Source organism: Bufo bufo, chromosome 4, assembly GCF_905171765.1.
Source record: "Bufo bufo chromosome 4, aBufBuf1.1, whole genome shotgun sequence".
NCBI lineage: Eukaryota > Metazoa > Chordata > Amphibia > Anura > Bufonidae > Bufo > Bufo bufo.
Genome location: NC_053392.1, coordinates 479,940,332 through 479,961,643, shown reverse-complemented (window position 1 = coordinate 479,961,643; position 21,312 = coordinate 479,940,332). Strand labels below are relative to the sequence as shown.

The 21,312-nt window shown below is 44.4% G+C and overlaps 1 protein-coding gene across 2 annotated transcripts in view; it reads right to left on the bottom strand.

Moving 5' to 3' along the window:
• The window catches only part of MTHFD1L (methylenetetrahydrofolate dehydrogenase (NADP+ dependent) 1 like), a 309,383-nt gene that overhangs the window by 201,897 nt on the left and 86,174 nt on the right, over positions 1-21,312 (bottom strand). For both annotated transcript variants that reach the window (XM_040429522.1, XM_040429523.1), the window contains exon 15: positions 21,101-21,175. In XM_040429522.1, the coding sequence (XP_040285456.1) occupies positions 21,101-21,175 (75 nt within the window). The remainder of the gene's footprint in view (positions 1-21,100; positions 21,176-21,312) is intronic.

The following is a 21,312-nucleotide window of genomic DNA, read 5'->3' as shown; positions in this document are numbered from 1 at the left end:
GCCAGGAAATTTGAGAGTCTTCCCCCCCACTCCGGCGTCATTGCTCGTCGGATGGTTTCTGGTGGGAGGAGGATTGACATTTTCCTCTTCCTCCTTTGGGATAACTCCAGCGCACCGACTTCCCTTTCCCACTGTAGCTTTTCTCTTGACCAGAGGAAGAGCGAAAGGGAAAAATCGGCACCTGAAGGGACGATCCTCCGGAAACCCTTTCTTTTTGTCAGCGGCTTTTTCTAAAACCTTAGCTAGGACTGGGCCGAAAACGTACTCCCCGGAAAAGGGTATGGAGAAAAGTTTAAATTTTGAAGTCTTGTCCCAAGACCAGCACTTCATCCAAAGTGCCCGTCTGGCCGAGTTGGAAAGTGCCGCATCTCTGGCGGAGAATCGGACTGACTCGGCCGAGGCATCCGCCAGGAAGGCAGTAGCAGATTTTAAAAGAGGAAGGGAACTGAGGATTTCTTCTCTAGAAGTCTTATTTTTTATATGGTCTAATTCTCACAGCCAGAGAAACATGGATCTAGCGACTGAGGTAGCCGCAATGTTCGTTTTAATATTGAACATGGCAGCCTCCCAAGACTCCCTGAGGAGGCTGTCAGCTTTGTGATCCATAGAATCCTTGAGTTCGGAGGCATCCTCAAATGGAAGGGATGTCTTTTTGTTCACTTTAGCAACCTGAACATCTATCTTGGGGATCTCGTTGAAGATCTTGGATTCCTCGGGATCAAATAGTAATCTATTTTTAAAGGAAGTAGAGACTCCCAGACATCTTTCAGGGTCTGTCCATTCTTCTAGAACCATATCTCTAATACTCTCGTTTATGGGAAACACACGTGTTTTTTTAACTCCTAATCCTCTAAACATCTCTTCCTGTACGGAATGGGTGCATTGTACTTCCTCCACCCCCATTGTGGATCTGACCGCTCTTAATAGGTCGGACATATCTTCCATAGAAAAAAAAAAGTATCTACGGCCACTATCCACCGAGTCCGAATCAGAGACTCTTTCCCCCTCTTCCCATGACTTGGCTGAGTGGACGCTCTCGTCCGCTATGGCTTCAGCGTCAGAAGAGGAAAGTGACCTAACACGCTTTCTCTTGGGTTGCGGTAAATCGGGGGGAGGGGGGGGGGATTAGTAGATAGGTGGGCTAGAGATGAACGAATTTCCTCCTGTATCATAGATTTAAGTTCTTCCTTCAGAGAGGGTGCTTCGTCACGTACAATATTTGATATGCAATTTTTTCACAGCTTCTTGGGATAATTGTCAGGAAGTTTACCACTACAGGAGATGCATCTGAGGGATCTCTTGATCATTTTTTGGGCTTCTTTAGACACCTGAAAGGAGGAGAAGGAAGCTATAAGGGAATGGGTTGGAGGAACTGGAGTAAATGGGGGCGGTGGCGGGGGATGGGGGGGGGGGGGGGGGGGGGTAAGGCTACACTGGAGCCAGAGCTGGGAAGGAAACTCCCACATGTAATATTTGTACAAAAAAGGGGGGACCCTCTCCAAAAGATAAGGAGACCCATAACATTCTTAGTGTTAAGCCTTAGACTGGGGAACAATAATCCCCCCCCTCTTTCTTGTTGCAGGAGAGGGGGGGGGGGGGGGAATCAGCAGACTCCCTGACCAAGCAAAAAAACACCCCCCGGAGGGGACTCACGGATGGCGGCAGCATTGGTTCGGGCTCTCTAGGGCAGTGTTTGCCAACCAGCGTGCCTCCAGCTGTTGCAAAACTACAACTCCCAGCATGCCCGGACAGCCTTTGGCTGTGCGGGCATGCTGGGAGGTGTAGTTTTGCAACAGCTGGAGGCACGCTGGTTGGCAAACACTGCTCTAGGGGATCGCTCTGTCCCAGACATTGTGGCCGGATACTTTTCACCCTCTTCAGACGAAGGATAGGTGAGGGGCTCCCAGATTCCTCAGGAGCATCCAAAGAATGTCCAGGCCTCGGCTTTGAGCCGGGCGCCGCCTACGTCGCTTCCGGAGTGCCGGAAGTGATGTCACACATATGCGCCACCGGCGCCGGGCGTGCAACCCTGCTGAAGCCTCAGTAGCCCAGGAGGGAGTCGTCGCCCTGGGATCAGGCCCCGGATCAACCGGAACGATTATACCCCACACACCCCTGCCCAGCGTTAGTACTGGAACCGCGGGAGGGCAGAGGGACGCCATGCAGGATGCCAGCGATTTCCAAGGTAAAAAACAAAAAAGCGTTCCTGGTTCCTAGCTTTATCTCCCTGCATACAAGGAGACCTTTCTCCTCCCCTGTCCTCTGTAGGGACAGGAAACACTGGTGTTGGGAGGGGGTATTTAACCTTTCTCTGTTCCTGCCCCTACAGAGGTCAGGGGTCAATCTCCTTGTATGCCGTCGTGATGATGCTATGGAAATAATATTCAATTTGGAGAGGGTCAGATTTCTAGGTTGGTCCAGTTGACATGGAATGACCCAGGTACAAAAATTCTGCTGTTCTGAAAGAGACCTCCATAATTAAACTGAAGAAGTTTGGAACAACCAGGACCAAGATGTGAAGAAGGGTCTTGATAAGAGACGTGACCAAGAATGCAATGGTCACTCTGGCTGAGCTTCAAATATCCTGTGTGCAGATGAAAGAAACTTACATAAAAAGGTCAACTATCAACTGCAGCATTCCACCAATCTGGGCTTTATGGCGGAGTGGTCAGAAAAAAGCCTCCCCTCAGTAAGAGACACAAGAAAGCCTGTACGGAGTTTGAAAGAAAAAAATAAAAGATTCTCTGGTGAAACCAAGATTGAAACCAGACTGCTCATTACCAGTCCAATACCATCCATACAGTGAAGCATGCTGGTGGCATCATGCTGTGGTGATGTTTTTTAATGGCTGGGACAGGGAGACTGGTCAGGATTGAGAAAAAGAGGAATGGAGCAAAGAACAGAGATATTCTAAATCAAAATCTGATCCAGAGTGCTCGGGACTTCAGACTGGGTCAAAGGTTCACCATCCAACAAGACAATGATCCTAAGCACACAGCCAAGACAACACAGGAGTGGCTTAGATGCAACTCTGTGAATGTCCTTGAGTGGCCCAGCCAGAGCCCTGACTAAAACCCAAACGAACATCTCTAGAGAGACCTAAAATTGCAGTCTACCAACAGTCCCCATCCATCCTGACAGAGCTTCAGAGGATCTGCAGAGGGGGAAAAAAAAAAAAAAAAAAAAAAAAAAAAAAGGGGCGAAAATCCCCAAATTCAGGTGTGCAAACCTGGTGGCATCATACCCAAAAAGACTGCCAAAAGTGCTTCAACTAAGTACCAAGCAAAGGGTCTGAATACCCAATGCAAGATGGTAACTTTTCATTTTCAATATATTATCAAAGATTTTAATCATTCCGTTTTCACCTTCTCATTATGGGGTATTAAATGTAGAATGATGGGGATAACATTGATTTTATTTTTTTAATTTTATTTTAGCATAAGGCAGAATGTGAAAAAAGTGAAAGGGTCTTAAGACTTTCCAAATGCATTGAACATAATATCGAATAAAAACAAGTTCAATAAGACTAACTGCATGATTGATTAATACAGAGGAGGAGGGGGCCTGGCCAGTGAGGGCTCACAATCTCACACATCTGTTTTCCTGATTTGACTGTCTTAGGCCCCTTTCACACGAGCGTGACAGATTAGGTCCGGATGCGTTCAGTGAAACTCGCACTATTTTGCAAGCAAGTTCAGTCAGTTTTGTCTGCAATTGCGTTCAGTTGTTTCCGAGCGGGTGCAATGCGTTTTGATGCGTTTTTCACGCGCGTGATAAAAAACTGAAGGTTTACAAACATCTCTTAGCAACCATCAGTGAAAAACGCAGAATATAGAACATGCTGCGATTTTCACGCAACGCAGAACTGATGTGTGAAAAACAACGCTCATGTACACAGACCCATTGAAATTAATGGGTCAGGATTCAGTGCGGGTGCTATGCGTTCACGTCATGCATTGCACCCGCGCAGAAAACTCGCTTGTGTGAAAGGGGCCCTAGGCTTCATGCACACGACCGTTTTGGTCCGCATCCGAGCCGCAGGTTTGGCAGCTCGGATGTGGATCAATTCACTTCAATGGGGCCGCAAAACGAGGAGAGATGGAGAGGGAGGGGAGAGGAGAGAGGGAGAGATATATCTATCATGTCCTATCCTTGTCCACGCTTAGCGGACAAGAATAGGCAGTTATATTAAAGGCAGTCTGTGCCGTTCCTCAAATTGCGAAATGCACACGGACGCCATCTGTGTTTTGCGGATCCGTGGACAACAAAACACACCACGGTCGTTTGCATGTAGCCGTAGGCTACTTTCACACTAGCATTATAGTTTAACGGTATTGGGCTCAATACCGGAAAAAAAAATGCTTCCATTTTGTCCCCATTCATTGTCCATGGGGACAAAACGTAACTGAACAGAACGGGATGCTCCAAAATGCATTCCGTTCTCATACCGGAGAGCAAACCGCAGCATGCTGTCCGGCATGACCCCCAATGCAAGTCAATGGGGACCGATCCGTTTTCTCTGATACAATAGAAAACGGATCCGTCCCCCATTGACTTTTAATGAAGTTTATGACGGATTCGTCTTGGCAATGTTAAAGATAATACAATCGGATCCGTTCATAACGGATGCAGATTGTTGTATTATCAGTAACGGAAGCGTTTTTGCTAAACCCTGCCAAATCCAGTAAAAACGCTAGTGTGAAAGTAGCCTTACTCAGATGTGTGATGGCCTTACCGTGGGTTTAAAAAAAAAACGCTAAAATAGATAATTTATTATGTAATGATTAAAATATAGTGGCTACCCGCCAACAGAACAAAACAGGCTAGGTGGAGAATATATGAAATATATATATATACACACACACACACACACACACACACAATACCTCAGATACACTGTTTCACTTGGTGTGTATCTGTTGATTAGAAGGGCATATGGGCTTATTGCAAATAATTCTGATCAGCGGTTATTGGTATAGTATGCAATTGTAGCCACCAATCAAGCCTAAATATTGCCATCAAGCCCCTTTGACCTCACATTGTACTTCATTCCTGCCTAATGTTGCGTCCACTTGACAGGTTTCTCAGCTGCCCTATTTGCGCAGCCTATCATCTGGAGCAGAGTTAATGTCATCCAGCTCCAGGCCGCCCATGTACTTGGCGTTTTGCTGTGAGCTAGGGAGGACAGGGAGCAGCGCTGCACGCTGGAGACGCCACACGTGCAGCACACTGTAGTACAGCCTTCTGGCTCTCAAATGGCCGTAGCGTGGCCGCTGAGAGCGCTCTTTACATAGGTGGGGCCACGCGGAGCTACAGGCGGCAAGGGCCGCACTGCGGAATTGGCAAAACCTCTCATTTGCCGCCCCATCATACTTGGCACAGTGCTCCGGTGGGCTTTACAGATAAAAAGGCATAACTAGCTATCTTGTAGTCTAATGAGATATGTCCAATAGGATCACTAGAAGCAAAACCAAAGGGTGATGGAAACTGTAATAACCAGAAAGATTATATCCAGAGCATCCGTTGTTGTATATATGTCATAAATAAAGAGGGCATAGGAAGGGAATAGGAACAATTATGACTAGAGAGTGACAGTATAGGTGCCACCGCTACACCGTCCCAGTGGATAAGCACAACCTCATGTGATACCACTAGTGCAGTAGTCACACAATGGCATGGTAAGGTGTAGCAAGCATGTAAATGCGCGCAGCCCCAAAAAAATAAAAAATAAAAATCAATGATTAGATAAAGCTATTATATGAAATAAAATCATTGAGGCCGCTAGGTTTTAATGTGTGTAATGTGAAGGTCCATTGTGCAACAGTAAATTGTCCACATCACCCCCTCTGGGAGGGGGGGGTCCCTCACATGTTTGATACCCTGAAATGCAATACAGTTACTGTCTCCTGGATGACATTCCTTGACATGTTGTGCAATCGGTGTATCGTCCTGTTTAGAGATGTTCGAGAGGTGTTCCCCTATGCGTCTACGAAACTCTTGGTCTTACCTACGTATAGTTTGTGACAGGTGCATGTAGCCACATACACCACCCCTACAGTTTATAAAGGACCTGATTTTGTAGGAGCGGCCTGTTACAGTGCATTTAACCGCATCACCTCTCTTAATTACCTTACAGGCTATGCATTTACCGCACCTGAAGGTGCCCAGGGGTTTAGTAGCCAGCCAGGTAGATTCAAGTGGGGGATTATACAGACTGTGTACCAATTTGTCTCTTAGTTACACCCCCTTCTGTAGGTTATAAGGGGACTGTCTCCCACTAGGCGACTTATCACTGGGTCCGTTTTCAAGAGCCCCCAGTGTTCATGCAATAGGTTCCGAATTTCCCTGTGTGCCACATCAAAGGTCCCCATAATATGGACCATACCATCACTCGCATCACGATTTTTGGGAATAAGGAGATCGTCCCTGTTACTTGTGGACGCATGTGCATAAGCCTCGGTGAGACATGCCCTGGAGTATCCTCTGCGGGAAAATCTTTGTAGATCACCGGCAGCCAGTTTGAAATCCACCCACTCGGAACAGTTTTGCCTAGCTCTCAAGTACTGGCCCTTCGGTATGCCCCATTTAAGCCTTTTGGGATGCACACTTTCCCATCTGAGTAGGTTGTTGGTGGCCGTGGGTTTACGATACATTTTAGTAATGATCTTTCTCAATTTGTCGATGGAGATTGACAAATACAGGAATGTCAAGTGAGTGTCATAAATTTTACAGGTAAAAAACAGACCAAGATCATTATTGTTCAACTGTGACACAAATTCCTGAAAGGCCATATGTGTGCCCTTCCCTAGGATAAAGACATAGTCTATGAATCTCAACCAGAGTACAATAGACTATGCCCATTGTTCCATTTTGTCACCAAATACATGTTCCCTTTCCCACCAGTCCAGGTAGAGATTGGCAAAGGTAGGGGCACATTGACTTCCCATGGCCACTCCCCTGAGCTGGTGGTTAAATCAACGATTAAAAAAAAAAGAGGAACACATTGTGGTTCTGGACGAAATCAAGTAGTTCCATCACAAATTCGTTATGAGCTGCCAGGTGTGATCCCCTCTCCTGTAGAAATATCCTGACAGCAGTACAGCCCTTGTCATGCGGTATAGAGCTGTAAAGTGCCTCTACATCAAGGCTGGCTAAGAAGGTTTCTGTGTCTCAATAGACATCATTGAGACGTCTCAAGACATCCATGGAGTCTTTCATATGACTGGAGATTCATCACGAAAGGTCTTAATATCTCATCCACGTACATACTGATTTTCTCTGTGAGGCTCCCTACGCCTGACACTATAGGCCTGCCTTTGAGGGGACTTAGCCCTTTGTGAACCTTGGGCACACTATAAAACGGCAGCTATAACCGGAAAACCGGGTAGTAAAAAGGAGAACTCTGTCTTATCAATAAAGTGACTCTGCATGGCCTTATTTAAGATCAGAGTTACTCAGCTCAAGTTTAAAGACATCCATGGGACTGTGGTCAAGCCGCCTGTAACATGAGAGGTCATTCAAAATTAGTGAGCACATCCCCTCATACTTGTCCACATCCAAAACCACCACATTTACCCCGCCCCCCCCCCCCCCCTTGTCTGAGGGTTTAGCCACTATAGTGGAGTCCTTTTGTAACATCTCAAGGGCCACCAGTTCCTCCTCCTTGAGATTAGATGTGTGGGATGTGTGCACACAAGGCGATTACAGTTTCCATCACCCTTTGGTTTTGCTTTTAGTGAACCTATTGGACATCTCATTAGACTACAAGATAGCTAGTTATGCCATTTACCTGTAGAGCCCACGCACTGTGCCAAGTATTATGGGCAGCAAGTGAGAGGTTTTGCCAATTCCACAGTGCGCCCTTGCCGCCTGTAGTTCCACCCAGTGGGCGTGGCCGCACCTATGTAAAGAGCGCTCTCAGCGGCCGCGCTACGGCCATTTGAGAGCCGGAAGGCTGTACTACAGGGAGCTGCACGTGTGGCGTCTCCAGCGTGCAGCGCTGCTCCCTGTCCTCCCCAGCTCACAGCAAAACGCCAAGTACATCGGCGGCCTGGAGCTGGATGACATTAACTCTGCTCCTGATGATAGGCTGCGCAAATAGGGCAGCTGAGAAACCTGTCAAGTGGACGCAACATTAGGCAGGAATGAAGTACAATGTGAGGTCAAAGGGGCTTGATGGCAATATTTAGGCTTGATTGGTGGCTACAATTGCATACTATACCAATAACCGCTGATCAGAATTATTTGCAATAAGCCCTATCTGTCCTTATAATCAACAGATACACACCAAGTGAAACAGTGTATCTGAGGTATTGTGGTGCAACTGTGGAGGAAACAGTGTATCCCCTGGCCCCATATAGTTTTCTTTCACTAGCTCAGCACACCTAGCCTGTTTTGTTCTGTTGGCGGGTAGCCACTATATTTTAATCATTACATAATAAATTATCTATTTTAGCATTCTTTTCAGGCAGTTATCCATTTTTGTTTAAGTACGCAAACCAATCTCTACTCTAGATAATTGCTTACCGTGGGTTTAACTTGCATAAACTTGCAGCATCATAGAGATCTATGTTGCCGTGAGTTTGGGTCAGTGAAATCCATGGTTGTGCCAAACATTTGAGTAAGGGCTCGTTCACACGAACGTATACGGAACCATTCATTTCAATGGGTCCGCAAAAGATGCGGACAGCACGCCATGTGCTGTCCGCATTGGTTGCTCCGTTCCGTGGCCCCGCAAAAATTATGAGGCATGTCCTATTCTTGTCCGTTTTGCGGACAATAGGCATTTCTTTAATGCCCTCCGGATCCGTTCAGCAAATTGCGGAAGGCACACAGGCGGCATCAGTTTTTTGCAGACCGCAAAAAAACAGCACGGTCGTGTGAACGAGCCCTAACACAGCCATGTCAGTTCAGACTTGAGTACTTTTCTAGCTCATTTATATGTTGGCTGTACAAGCTTCATTGACCATCTTTACTACACAAGCACCAGTTTTTCTAATTCAGGCAATTATTGGGAACAAACTGTTAGTTCCAGATAATTGCCTGATCCTGAGCCGAGAACTGCATTTACAAGCAGTAATCACCTCCGCTGTATGGGGATGAGTGGTCGCTACTGTGATCGCTTGTCCACATACAGACCCATTGTTTGAGCTGCAGATCTCTGTTTACATAGGACGATCTGCTGCCTACAAACAATTATTTTGGTCTCTGCATCAGCAATGCTTTCACCTAATGAACAAGTGTTTCACTGTTCATCGGGTGACAGTTGACCCCTTTATACCTTTCACACAGGGTAATAGGGAAAAAGCGTTCATAGGACTGCTCCTTGTTGACAATTGGCTTGATTGTTGACCTGTGTAAAAGGGATTTAACCACTTAAGGACCACAGGCTGCAGTGCTCGTCTGAGGAGGTTGAGCGAAGTGCGCGCATGCGCACTTCGCTCAATGAGGCTGATTGTAAATGTCCGCACGGGCGCATCAGGCACAGGCCTGTGCGCACGCGCGGGATCTTTGAAAAGGAGGAGGGGGCACTGAGCGAGAGCCGGAGGCGTATTTTATTACATTCAGGCGGCGCTGAAAGCATCAGGGGAGGAGCTGGGCACCAACAGCGGCGGCGGCGGGCGGCAGCTTGAGACCAACAGAAACGCCCTGGGCACCTTATCAAGAAGATTGACAGGTTAGATAAAAGCTCTTTTTATCAAAAGGAGACGGCGAATTTATCTTCTAACAACACCTCAATCACAGGGGCGCCATGGAGATAACAATACTTTTAAAAGGGGGGGTTAGAAAGTGGTGACAGAGTCCCTTTAAGTGCTGATAACTTTAAAACGCTTTGACTTATCCAGGCCGTTCTGAGATTGTTTTTTCGTCACATATTGTACTTCATGACACTGGTAAAATGGAGTAAAAAAAATAATTTTTTTTGCACCAAAAAATACCTAATTTAACAAAAATTTGGAAAAATTAGCAAATTTCAAAGTTTCAGTTTCTCTACTTCTGTAATACATAGTAATACCCCCAAAAATTGTGATGACTTTACATTCCCCTTATGTCTACTTCATGTTTGAATTGTTTTGGGAATGATATTTTATTTTTTGGGGATGTTATAAGGCTTAGAAGTTTAGAAGCAAATTTTGAAATTTTTCAGAAATTTACAAAAACTCAATTTTTAGGGACCAGTTCAGGTCTCAAGTCACTTTGCGAGGCTTACATTATAGAAACCACCCAAAAATGACCCCATCTAAGAAACTACACCCCTCAAGGTATTCAAAACTGATTTTGCATATGTTGTTAACCCTTTAGGTGTTGCACAAGAGTTATTGGCAAATGGGGAGGAAATTTGAGAATTTCATTTTTTTGTCTAATTTTTCATTTTAACCCATTTTTTCCACTAACAAACCAAGGGTTAACAGCCAAACAAGACTGTATCTTTATTGCCCTGACTCTGCCGTTTACAGAAACACCCAATATGTGGCCGTAAACTACTGTACGGCCACACAGCGGGGCGTAGAGGGAAAGGTGTGCCGTATGGTTTTTGGAAGCCAGATTTTTATGGACTGGTTTATTTACACCATGTCCCATTTGAAGCCCCCTGATGCACCCCTAGAGGAGAAACTCCCTAAAAGTGACCCCATCTAAGAAACTACACCCCTCAAGGTATTCAAAACTGATTTTACATACGTCGTTAACCCTTTAGGTGTTGCTCAAGAGTTATTGGCAAATGGCGATGAAATTTGAGAATTTCATTTTTTTGCCTAATTTTCCATTTTAACCCATTTTTTCCACTAACAAAGCAAGGGTTAACAGCCAAACAAGACTGTATCTTTATTGCCCTGACTCTGCTGTTTACAGAAACACCCAATATGTGGCCGTAAACTACTGTACGGCCACACAGCGGGGCGTAGAGTGAAAGGTGCGCAGTTTGGTTTTTGGAGGGCTGATTTTGCTGGACTGTTTTTTTGGCACCATGTCCCATTTGAAGCCCCCCTGATGCACCCCTAGAGTAGAAACTCCATAAAAGTGACCCCATCTAAGAAACTACACCCCTCAAGGTATTCAAAACTGATTTTACAAACTTTGTTAACCCTTTAGGTGTTGCACAAGATTTAATGGAAAATAGAGATACAATTTCAAGATTTCACTTTTTTGGCAGATTTTCCATTTTAATATTTTTTTTCCAGTTACAAAGCAAGGGTTAACAGCCAAACCAAACTCAATATTTATGGCCCTGATTCTGTAGTTTACAGAAACACCCCATATGTGGTCGTAAACTGCTGTACGGGCACACGGCAGGGCGCAGAAGGAAAGGAATGCCATACGGTTTTTGGAAGGCAGGTTTTGCTGGACTGTTTTTTTTTTACACCATGTCCCATTTGAAGCCCCCCTGATGCACCCCTAGAGTAGAAACTCCAAAAAAGTGACCCCATTTTAGAAACTACGGGATAGGGTGGCAGTTTTGTTGGTACTAGTTTAGGGTACATATGATTTTTGGTTGCTCTATATTACACTTTTTGTGCGGCAAGGTAACAAGAAATAGCTTTTTTGGCACCGTTTTTTTTTTGTTATTTACAACATTCATCTGACAGGTTAGATCATGTGGTAATTTTATAGAGCAGGTTGTCACGGACGCGGCGATACCTAATATGTATACAATTTTTTTTATTTATGTAAGTTTTACACAATGATTTCATTTTTAAAACCAAAAAAATGTTTTAGTGTCTCCATAGTCTAAGAGCCATAGTTTTTTCAGTTTTTGGGCGATTATCTTAAGTAGGGTCTCATTTTTTGCGGGATGAGATGACGGTTTGATTGGCATCTATTTTGGGGTGCATATGACTTTTTGATTGCTTGCTATTCCACTTTTTGTGACGTAAGATGACAAAAAATGGCTTTTTTTACACCGTTTTTATTTTTATTTTTTTACGGTGGTCATCTGAGGGGTTAGATCATGTGATATTTTTATAGAGCCGGGCGATACGGACGCGGCGATACCTAATATGTATACTTTTTTTTTATTTATGTAAGTTTTACACAATGATTTCATTTTTGAAACAAAAAAAATGATGTTTTAGTGTCTCCATAGTCTAAGAGCCATAGTATTTTCAGTTTTTGGGCGATTATCTTGGGTAGGGTATGATTTTTGCGGGATGAGATGACGGTTTGATTGTTACAATTTTGGCGTACATGCGACTTTTTTGATCACTTTTATTACCTTTTTTGGGAAGTAAGGTGGGCAAAATTTCAATTTCATCATAGTTTTTTATTTTTTATTTTTATGGTGTTCACCGTTCGGGTAAAGTAACATGACCGTTTTATAGATCAGGTCGTTACGGACGCGGCGATACCAAACATGTGTAGGGAATTTTATTTTTTTCATTTTTTATCAGTGATAAATGTGTTTTTTGATTTTTACTTTTTTTTCACTTTTATTCACTTTTTTTTGACCCAGACCCACTTGGTTCTTGAAGATCCAGTGGGTCTGATGTCTGTATAATACAGTACAGAACAATATATATTGTACTGCACTGTATTTTACTTACACTGAACAGATCTATGCCTTTCAGCACAGATCTGTTCAGCACCATGGACAGCAGGACGCCTGAGAGGCGTCCTGTTGCCATGGGAACCTTCCCCGTCTGCTCAGAACTTCGCAGACTGGGAAGGGTAAGGAGGGGATCTCTCGGGGGGCTGTCTGGGGGCTCTCTCCCTCTCCATCGGGGGGCTGCAAAGGCACAGCAGCCCCCCGATGGGAGAGGGAGGGAGCTCCCTGCGCTGTTAACCTTTTACATACAGCGGTCCGTACGGACCGCTGTATGGAAAGGGTTAAACGGCTGACATCGCATCGCAGATGTCAGCCGTTTATACCAGGGTGCCAGCAATGTGCTGGCACCCTGGTATCCCCACTGAACACCAATGAATTTTCAAGGGGAGGCGGGCGGGGGATCGCGATCCCGCCTGCCGCACCGCCCGCCTCCCGCACCGCCCACACCCCTCCCCCTGCACCTCCCGCCACCATAAAAATCATTCGGGGGTGCAGGGGGGGGGTGAATAAAACTTTTTTTAGGCACAGCAAGTTTCTGATCCCCGCGGTCAGGGACCGCGGGGACCAGAAACTGCAGAAATCGCAGCAAACCGCAGGTCTGAATTGACCTGCGGTTTGCCGCGATCGCCGACATGGGGGGGGTCACGGGACCCCCCCCGCGCATTTAGCCTAGGTGCCTGCTCAATGATTTGAGCAGGCACCGGGTTCCGATCACTGCCGGCCGGGCGGCAGTGATCGGAACAACACATGACGTACCGGTACGTCATGTGTCCTTAAGTACCAGGACATCATGACGTACCGGTACGTCATGTGTCCTTAAGAGGTTAATCGAAATTTACCGATTTTTTTGCAAAAAAATGACATTTTTCACTTTCAGTTGTAAAATTTTGCAAAAAAACGACATCCATATATAAATTTCTCTAAATTTATTGTTCTACATGTCTTTGATAAAAAAAAAAATGTTTGGGTAAAAAACAAATGGTTTGGGTAAAAGCTATAGCGTTTACAAACTATGGTACAAAAATGTGAATTTCCGCTTTTTGAAGCAGCTCTGACTTTGAGCACCTGTCATGTTTCCTGAGGTTCTACAATGCCCAGACAGTAGAAAACCCCCACAAATGACCCCATTTCGGAAAGTAGACACCCTAAGGTATTCGCTGATGGGCAGAGTGAGTTCATAGAACTTTTTATTTTTTGTCACAAGTTAGCGGAAAATGATTATTTTTTCCTTAAAAAGTCTCAAATTCCACTAACTTGTGACAAAAAATAAAAACTTCCATGAACTCACTCTGCCCATGAGGAAATACCTTGGGGTGTCTTCTTTCCAAAATGGGGTCACTGTGGGGTAGTTATACTGCCCTGACATTCTAGGGGCCCTTATGTGTGGTAAGTAGTTTGAAATCAAAATCTGTAAAAAATGGCCGGTGAAATCCTAAAGGTGCTCTTTGGAATGTGGGCCCCTTTGCCCACCTAGGCTGCAAAAAAGTGTCACACATCTGGTATTGTCGTACTCAGGAGAAGTTGGGCAATGTGTTTTGGGGTGTCATTTTACATATACCCATGCTGGGTGAGATAAATATCTCGGCAAAAGACAACTTTTCCCATTTTTTTATATACAAAGTTGGCATTTGACCGAGATATTTCTCTCACCCAGCATGGGTATATGTAAAATGACACCCCAAAACACATTCCCCAACTTCTCCTGAGTACGGCGATACCAGATGTGTGACACTTTTTTGCAGACTAGATGCGCAAAGGGGCCCACATTCCTTTTAGGAGGGCATTTTTAAACATTTGGATCCCAGACTTCTTCTCACGCTTTAGGGCCCCTAAAATGCCAGGGCAGTATAAATACCCCACATGTGACCCCATTTTGGAAAGACACCCCAAGGTATTCAATGAGGGGCATGGCGAGTTCATAGAATTATTATTTTTTTTGCCACAAGTTAGCGGAAATTGATTTTTTTTGTTTTTTCTCTCACAAAGTCTCCCTTTCCGCTAACTTGGGACCAAAAATTTCAATCTTTCATGGACTCCATATGCCCCTCAGCGAATACCTTGGGGTGTCTACTTTCCGAAATGGGGTCACATGTGGGGTATTTATACTGCCCTGGCATTTTAGGGGCCCTAAAGTGTGAGAAGTCTGGAATATAAATGTCAAAAAAAATTTACGCATTTGGAATCCGTGAGGGGTATGGTGAGTTCATGTGAGATTTTATTTTTTGACACAAGTTAGTGGAATATGAGACTTTGTAAGAAAAAAAAAAATAAAATAAATTTCCGCTAACTTGGGCCAAAAAAAAAGTCTGAATGGAGCCTTACAGGGGGGTGATCAATGACAGGGGGGTGGCAATGACAGGGAGGTGATCAGGGAGTCTATATGGGGTGATCACCCCCCTGTCATTGATCACCATCCTGTAAGGCTCCATTCAGACGTCCGTATGTTTTGCGGATCCGATCCATATATCAGTGGATCCGTAAAAATCATACGGACGTCTGAATGGAGCCTTACAAGGGGGTTATCAATGACAGGGGGGTGATCAGGGAGTCTATATGGGGTGATCAGTGGTTCATAAGGGGTTAATGAGTGACAGGGGGGGGGGGGTGTAGTGTAGTGGTGTTTGGTGCTACTTTACTGAGCTACCTGTGTCCTCTGGTGGTCGATGCAAGCAAAAGGGACCACCAGAGGACCAGGTAGCAGGTATATTAGACGCTGTTATCAAAACAGCGTCTAATATACCTGTTAGGGGTTGAAAAAAAAAAAATCGCATCTCCAGCCTGCCAGCGAACGATCGCCGCTGGCAGGCTGAAGATCCACTCGCTTACCTTCCGATCCTGTGAACACGCGCGCGCCTGTGTGCGCGCGTTCACAGGAAATCTCGGCTCACGCGAGATGACGCCAATCGGCATTAGTGTAGCCTGGGAGAGCCGCCGCAATGACGCCTTTCGGCGTTAGCGTAGCGGCAAGAGGTTAAAGGGGGTATCAGTTTGTTTGTAACTGATGAGCTATCCTCGATAGGTCATCAGCAAATGACTGTTGGGGGTCTGACACCCGGCAGCTGTTTGAGTGCCACAGCCTTCTCGCTGTTTACCCTAGGCCTGTGACATCACGACCATTGGTCACGTGGCCTAGGCGCAGCTTAGTCCCTTCTCAAATAGCTGATCGGCGGGGGTGCTGGGTGTTGGAACATTTACAGATTTGAGAAAAATAGCTGTGAAATCCAGCTTCTCATAAAAAGAAACTTTAATTTACTTGCGGTAAAATCCAGACATCACTTGCACGTACAGTCCATTCTCATATACAGTCAATGGACTGTACATGCAAGTGATGTCTGGATTTTACCGCAAGTAAATAAAGTTTCTTTTTATGGGAAGCTGGATTTCACAGCTATTTTTCTCAAATTGGTGTATGTCCGTGTCCAGGCCTTTTCCGTGCCTCCCCAAGAACATAGGTGAGCGCTGCAGTTTTTTCCTTTGTAAAGAGTTACAAACAGATGTATAACTCTTAACTAGTTGTTTAATTTACAGTTAAAGGGGCTATCCACAGCCTAAAACATGTCCCCCATTGCCCGGGCCCTTCAAATAGATTATACTTGCCCCGTGTCACTTATGATCCCCCGCACGGCTGCATCTGCGACGGGGATGAGCCTCCCTAGCATCGTGGGTGACATAAGGAAGGCTTGTCCTAGTCGCGGCCTGCTATTGGCTGCTCCCCCCCAACGCCAGATGTTTTGATCCACGTGACGGGGAGATGCAGCGGCGGCCGTGCAGGCTCAGGACTGACGCGGGGGGCCAGGGTAAGTATAATCTATGTGAGGAGCCTGTGCATTGGGGGGCATGTTTTAGACTTTGGATAACCCCTTTAAAATACCAATCCACCAAAATGTTGCTAATCTGGTTTCAGCCGATCCAAGCAAACTGCATTATGAGATTGAGATGTCACGATAACCAAGAGAATTTTATGTTGGCAATAACAGCCTATGCTGAATTAAAATAATTTGAAATGCTATATTAAAGTATTAATATTTTAATTAAATAAAACTAAAAACATGCCAGTCAGTTAATGTAGTAGCTAAAATTTTGTAATTATGCATTTTCTTCTGAAGACCTTTTTTAAAAAAAAATAAAAATAAAATACAGCCACGTTAGCCGTCACCTTAGTATTGTCCTCTCTGCTAATTTCATATGTTGTACATGAAGAGATTTACAATCTCTGGATGCTGCGTCATCTTGTGACTTACTAATACATGGTCAGTTTTACTTTAAGTGGAAATGCTCGTTAATGCCATTTAAAAAAATAAATAAATATGGAAAGCCGGCCAGGAATACAGATCTTTCGCACCATAAGACGTTAAGGTGACAGCAGAACCAAAGGTTAATACTAAATATGTAACCTTATATGATCCAACAAAGAAATTGATTATGGTATAGGAAAAGGAAAACTCTTGTGTATTTCTAGTATTCCCAAGTCTCCCAGGCTCACTAGATCAAATCAACATACAGTTCATTGAAAGGGAACTTTCTACTATACCGCACACGTGGAGCGGGATTTACACTGCGCCAGGGGTATTTCTGCTAAGGATCAGAACGCATGCCACTTCCAGCCTGGTGATGATTAATATTTCTCTCCCTAGAAAAATCTTACTAATGTTTTGTGACCCTCCTTATTTAATGCTTTCCATCTGTAAAAACAAATGTTCTTCGAACATTCGACCTCTAGAAAGTACCGCATTTCCAATATTGAAAAGGACATATGGCTTAGATAAGAATAAAAATTAACCAAACAGAAATGGAAGGCAACATCCTGTAAGATTCATGTCCTGTGTACTGTAGAAACATTATCAGCTTACATATGTACTAGCACAATGGAGTACAGTCCAAGTATGTTCACTTAAAAAAGTTCAACGTGCAGGAATGTGCACAATAATCATGTTTCTAATTAATTTGCATGGCAGATTCTGTCTCTAAATAGCAGTACAGACCTGCTGCATTCTAGGCACTAGGAGACAAAGCGTCCTGCTCTGTCACATAGGCTCCTATATCCACTAAAGGATGTAATGTGATGTTAGAGGACCTTTCATTGGTCCAGACATTATGAAATAAGTAGGGGGTTGTGTAGGGCATAGTGCAGGCATGTAAAATCACTTGCTAGCTTATCTGTTCGGCGCTCCGGTCCCCCCTTTTACTTTTCCCGCCTGGTATGGAAATGAATAGCATCGGTACAGGGAGGAGGTGACAGCCCAGTTTCTCAATGGGAGTCTCCTTCTCCCTGGACCGATAAGATTTATTACCATACCAGGCAGGAGAAGTAAAAAGGGGGGCACAGCGGGGGAACGGAGCACCGGACAGATAAGCTAGTAAGTGATCTTACATGCCTGCACTATTCCCTACACAACCCTCCACTTGTTTCCTAATGTCTGGACCCATGAAAGGTCCTCTTTAAGCCTGTATTAGATGGGCAGATTTTCTGCAGGATGATAGCTCATAATAAAACGCTCATAGTAACGCTTGTTAGTGATCTGGCAGTGTAATACTGCCGTTGAGTGCTCGTTCATCAGGCAATCAAAATCTTTTGACAGGTTTAAAGATAATCGTTTGCAGGCGGCAGATTGGGGGGTTTAATCACGATCTGTTGCCGGCAAACAGTGGTTCTATTTATTGGCACAGACCGCACCGAAGCGCGTCCGTGGGCTTCAGATCCCTGCCTCTGCTCCGAATCTGGCAGACAGTGGACTATTCAAGTCACCGGGACCCTGGTCCGCAATACAGGCACCACAGCAATGTGGCCGTGGGCCCGGGTCCTTCAGCTTTTCTGACAGATTTAGCTGCCCGTCATTTTCAATTGATCTGGTGGATAGACTGAGATTTAGGCCACTATTTCGGTTCATTCTATGCCAGGCACCAAGCTGTTCCATCTTCAACAACTTACCGAATGTGTTCTCCCTTTATAGTAATAAAGGATCTCTTACAGATATGAGCATTTTTTAAACAATTATGTGCTTGGTAGCCAGGAGGGTCCTGTAATGTTTTTATGTATTTACAGTATAATTTAGAGTCTCCTAATGGGAGGGGGACCTAGGGGAGAAGCATACGCTGCAGGGCTGGCAGGATATGGAAGAGGCCATCTCTAAATTATCTTCTAACTTGTCTTTTAAGGATGACGGAATGAAGTCTACATACAGTGGTATCAGACTTTCATTCCCCAAGAGAGTCTCTTATGCTTCCAGGCGCTTTTACCTGGGCTTTAGGAGAGGTTGGGGTGAAGGATAATTTTTCGACATATGATGGAATCATAGTCCTTCCCTCACCGCTTTGATGAACAGTGGGAAAGCAGTGAAGGAGGGGTGGCCACAGAAATGGCTGCGCTTCGTAGCAACAAGAGCAAGGGTGACACCCTTATTGCACCAAAAACTGAAATTGCATATTTAGAAAAAATTTGCGCAACTCAGGAACGGAGCCTCGGATCAACAAAAAGGGTACAATTTACAACTCTTAGATCCTACTAAAGGTTTTTGGTAACAATTGTGTGAAAAGGATGCATCATGTTTACTCCACTATGCATACTTTTGGCAGTACTCTAAGGCCTCTGACACGAGCGTGACGGATTGGCTCCGGATGCGTTCAGTGTGCGTGCCACCAGAACAAAAACAGGTGAGCGCAGGTAGTAAACATGGGTTTTGCTATATACCCTAGTGATCCTACGCTATAGAGAGCCCTTTTGAAATGGCTATGAAAGCAGCTTGTCCAAGAAATGCAGCTCTGGCGCACAAACTGCTGCCCTCTAAAGTTTCATTTTGAAACAGAATTAATGAGAACATTCTTATTTTTCAGCCAATACAGCCAAAAATCTAGGAAAAGCTGGCAACGCTGCTGGCATCTTCGAATTATGAGATCACTGCAAGGTCTGTGTATATTCCCTTAGGCAACATCCGGATTGTAAAATGAAATGAATACAATCCATTGTTAAGAGTATTATTAAAAGATAATTTAATATATAACAAACAGAAACACGATATCAAGATTAGAAGTGACACATTCAAAATAAACCTGGAGATGCATACAGTATTAACTGCTAAAACATACATTTCTTACAAGCATTTGTCACAATGGTAGTGAGGTCACCGCACTGGGATAATTGGAACCAGACCACAAAATTATATGGTTTCTCGGTCCCTGGTTACATCTGCCATTCAGCATGGAACACACCCATGTCTTATGTTAAAAGGCAGAATCCCATAAGAATCCATGAGCCACTGCCACCTAGTGGCCATACAGATTTTTTGTACTTTAGCAAGTCGTATATTCCTTTTACCAAATGATCTTCAGATAATTTCAGTGCATGTTTGGGTCAAATAAAAAAAAATTAAAAATTTGACACAACAAAAAACTGTTATGATGGGCAGGAAAACGCTGCATGGAAAGGATGACTTTATTTAAATGTACTAAAATCATCCAAAAAAAAGTGGATATCATCCTAGTTATTAATAAAATAAACTGTTAAATTCCCTACCGCTCCAGTGCCGCCATGCCAGTCCTTGTTTGCTGTGCTGCAGTGATGAATTCACCCACATGACTGCTGTATCCAAGCTCTGGGCTCAGATGTGAGACCTCTGAGTCCAGCGGTTGGTTGCAGGGGTCACATGTATTGACGGCACAGTAAACAAAGACTGGCTTGAAGGAACTAGAGTGGTGGGGAATGTAACATGTAAGTAATACTTCTTATCATTTTATGCAACAGACGACCGCTACAGCAAGGTAAAGTAGGCAGTTTTTGGAGGTTCCGCTATTTTCGGCAGTCCCATAAAAGTTAATGTAACAGTGGCCACACCTTGTACAAAGTGCTCTCCATTGATTTCTATGGGACTTCAGAAAGTAGCCAGATATTTTTTTTCAGAACTCCCACAGAAATGAATGGAGAGCCAGCATCGCATCCGCGGTGCGTTCTAATTCACTTAAGGGGGCCTGTTCTGGAGACATGTGTGGGTCCCAGTGGTGGGACATGTACGCAGTGCTTGGGCTCAGACAGGTCATATATATATATATATATATATATATATATACACACACACATACACACACACACAACTGCATGTGGGTTTGAGCACTTCCTGCCTGTTTAATACCACGCCATTCTTTTCAACGTGTCTGATATCAAAGCTATATGCCACCAATGTAGGAACATTAGTGAGCAATAGAAATCGATAGAAATTTTGGACGTGGGTTGGACAGGACATCTCTTCTCTCCGCAGTGCGGTTAATAAAACTGCAAGCAGGAAAGAAAAAGCGCTGTATGGTTTAACATGCCGATTCCCCATTGAAATCAGTGGGGAAGTTCTACATGCATTTTCAGCATTAAATGTGGACCTAACCTAACACTCCATAGAAGTCAATGAAGACTGCACAGCACATTTGTTGTTCTCTCTTTTTACCCCCCTCTCAAATTAAAAAGGAGGAACAGGATAGAGAGGACTCCTATGCTCTTGATTGGCAGGGACAAAGAAGAAGATCAGACATCGATGCTCCCATCATTAGAACACTTAATACTACAATAAAACATACCTTCAACCGAGCAATCTGAATTGGAGAAAACGTCCTCACTCCGTTAACGGATGGAACAAGACGACTGTATAAAGCCTGGAAAACAACACTTTTGTGATTAAAACCATGATGCAAAGCATAGCACCGCTAAGGAAACAGGATGAAATCTAAACGTTGAGATGGCATCTGATCAGAAGCAGACAGAAGGCTGAGCTGCAGGTAAGTACAGTATA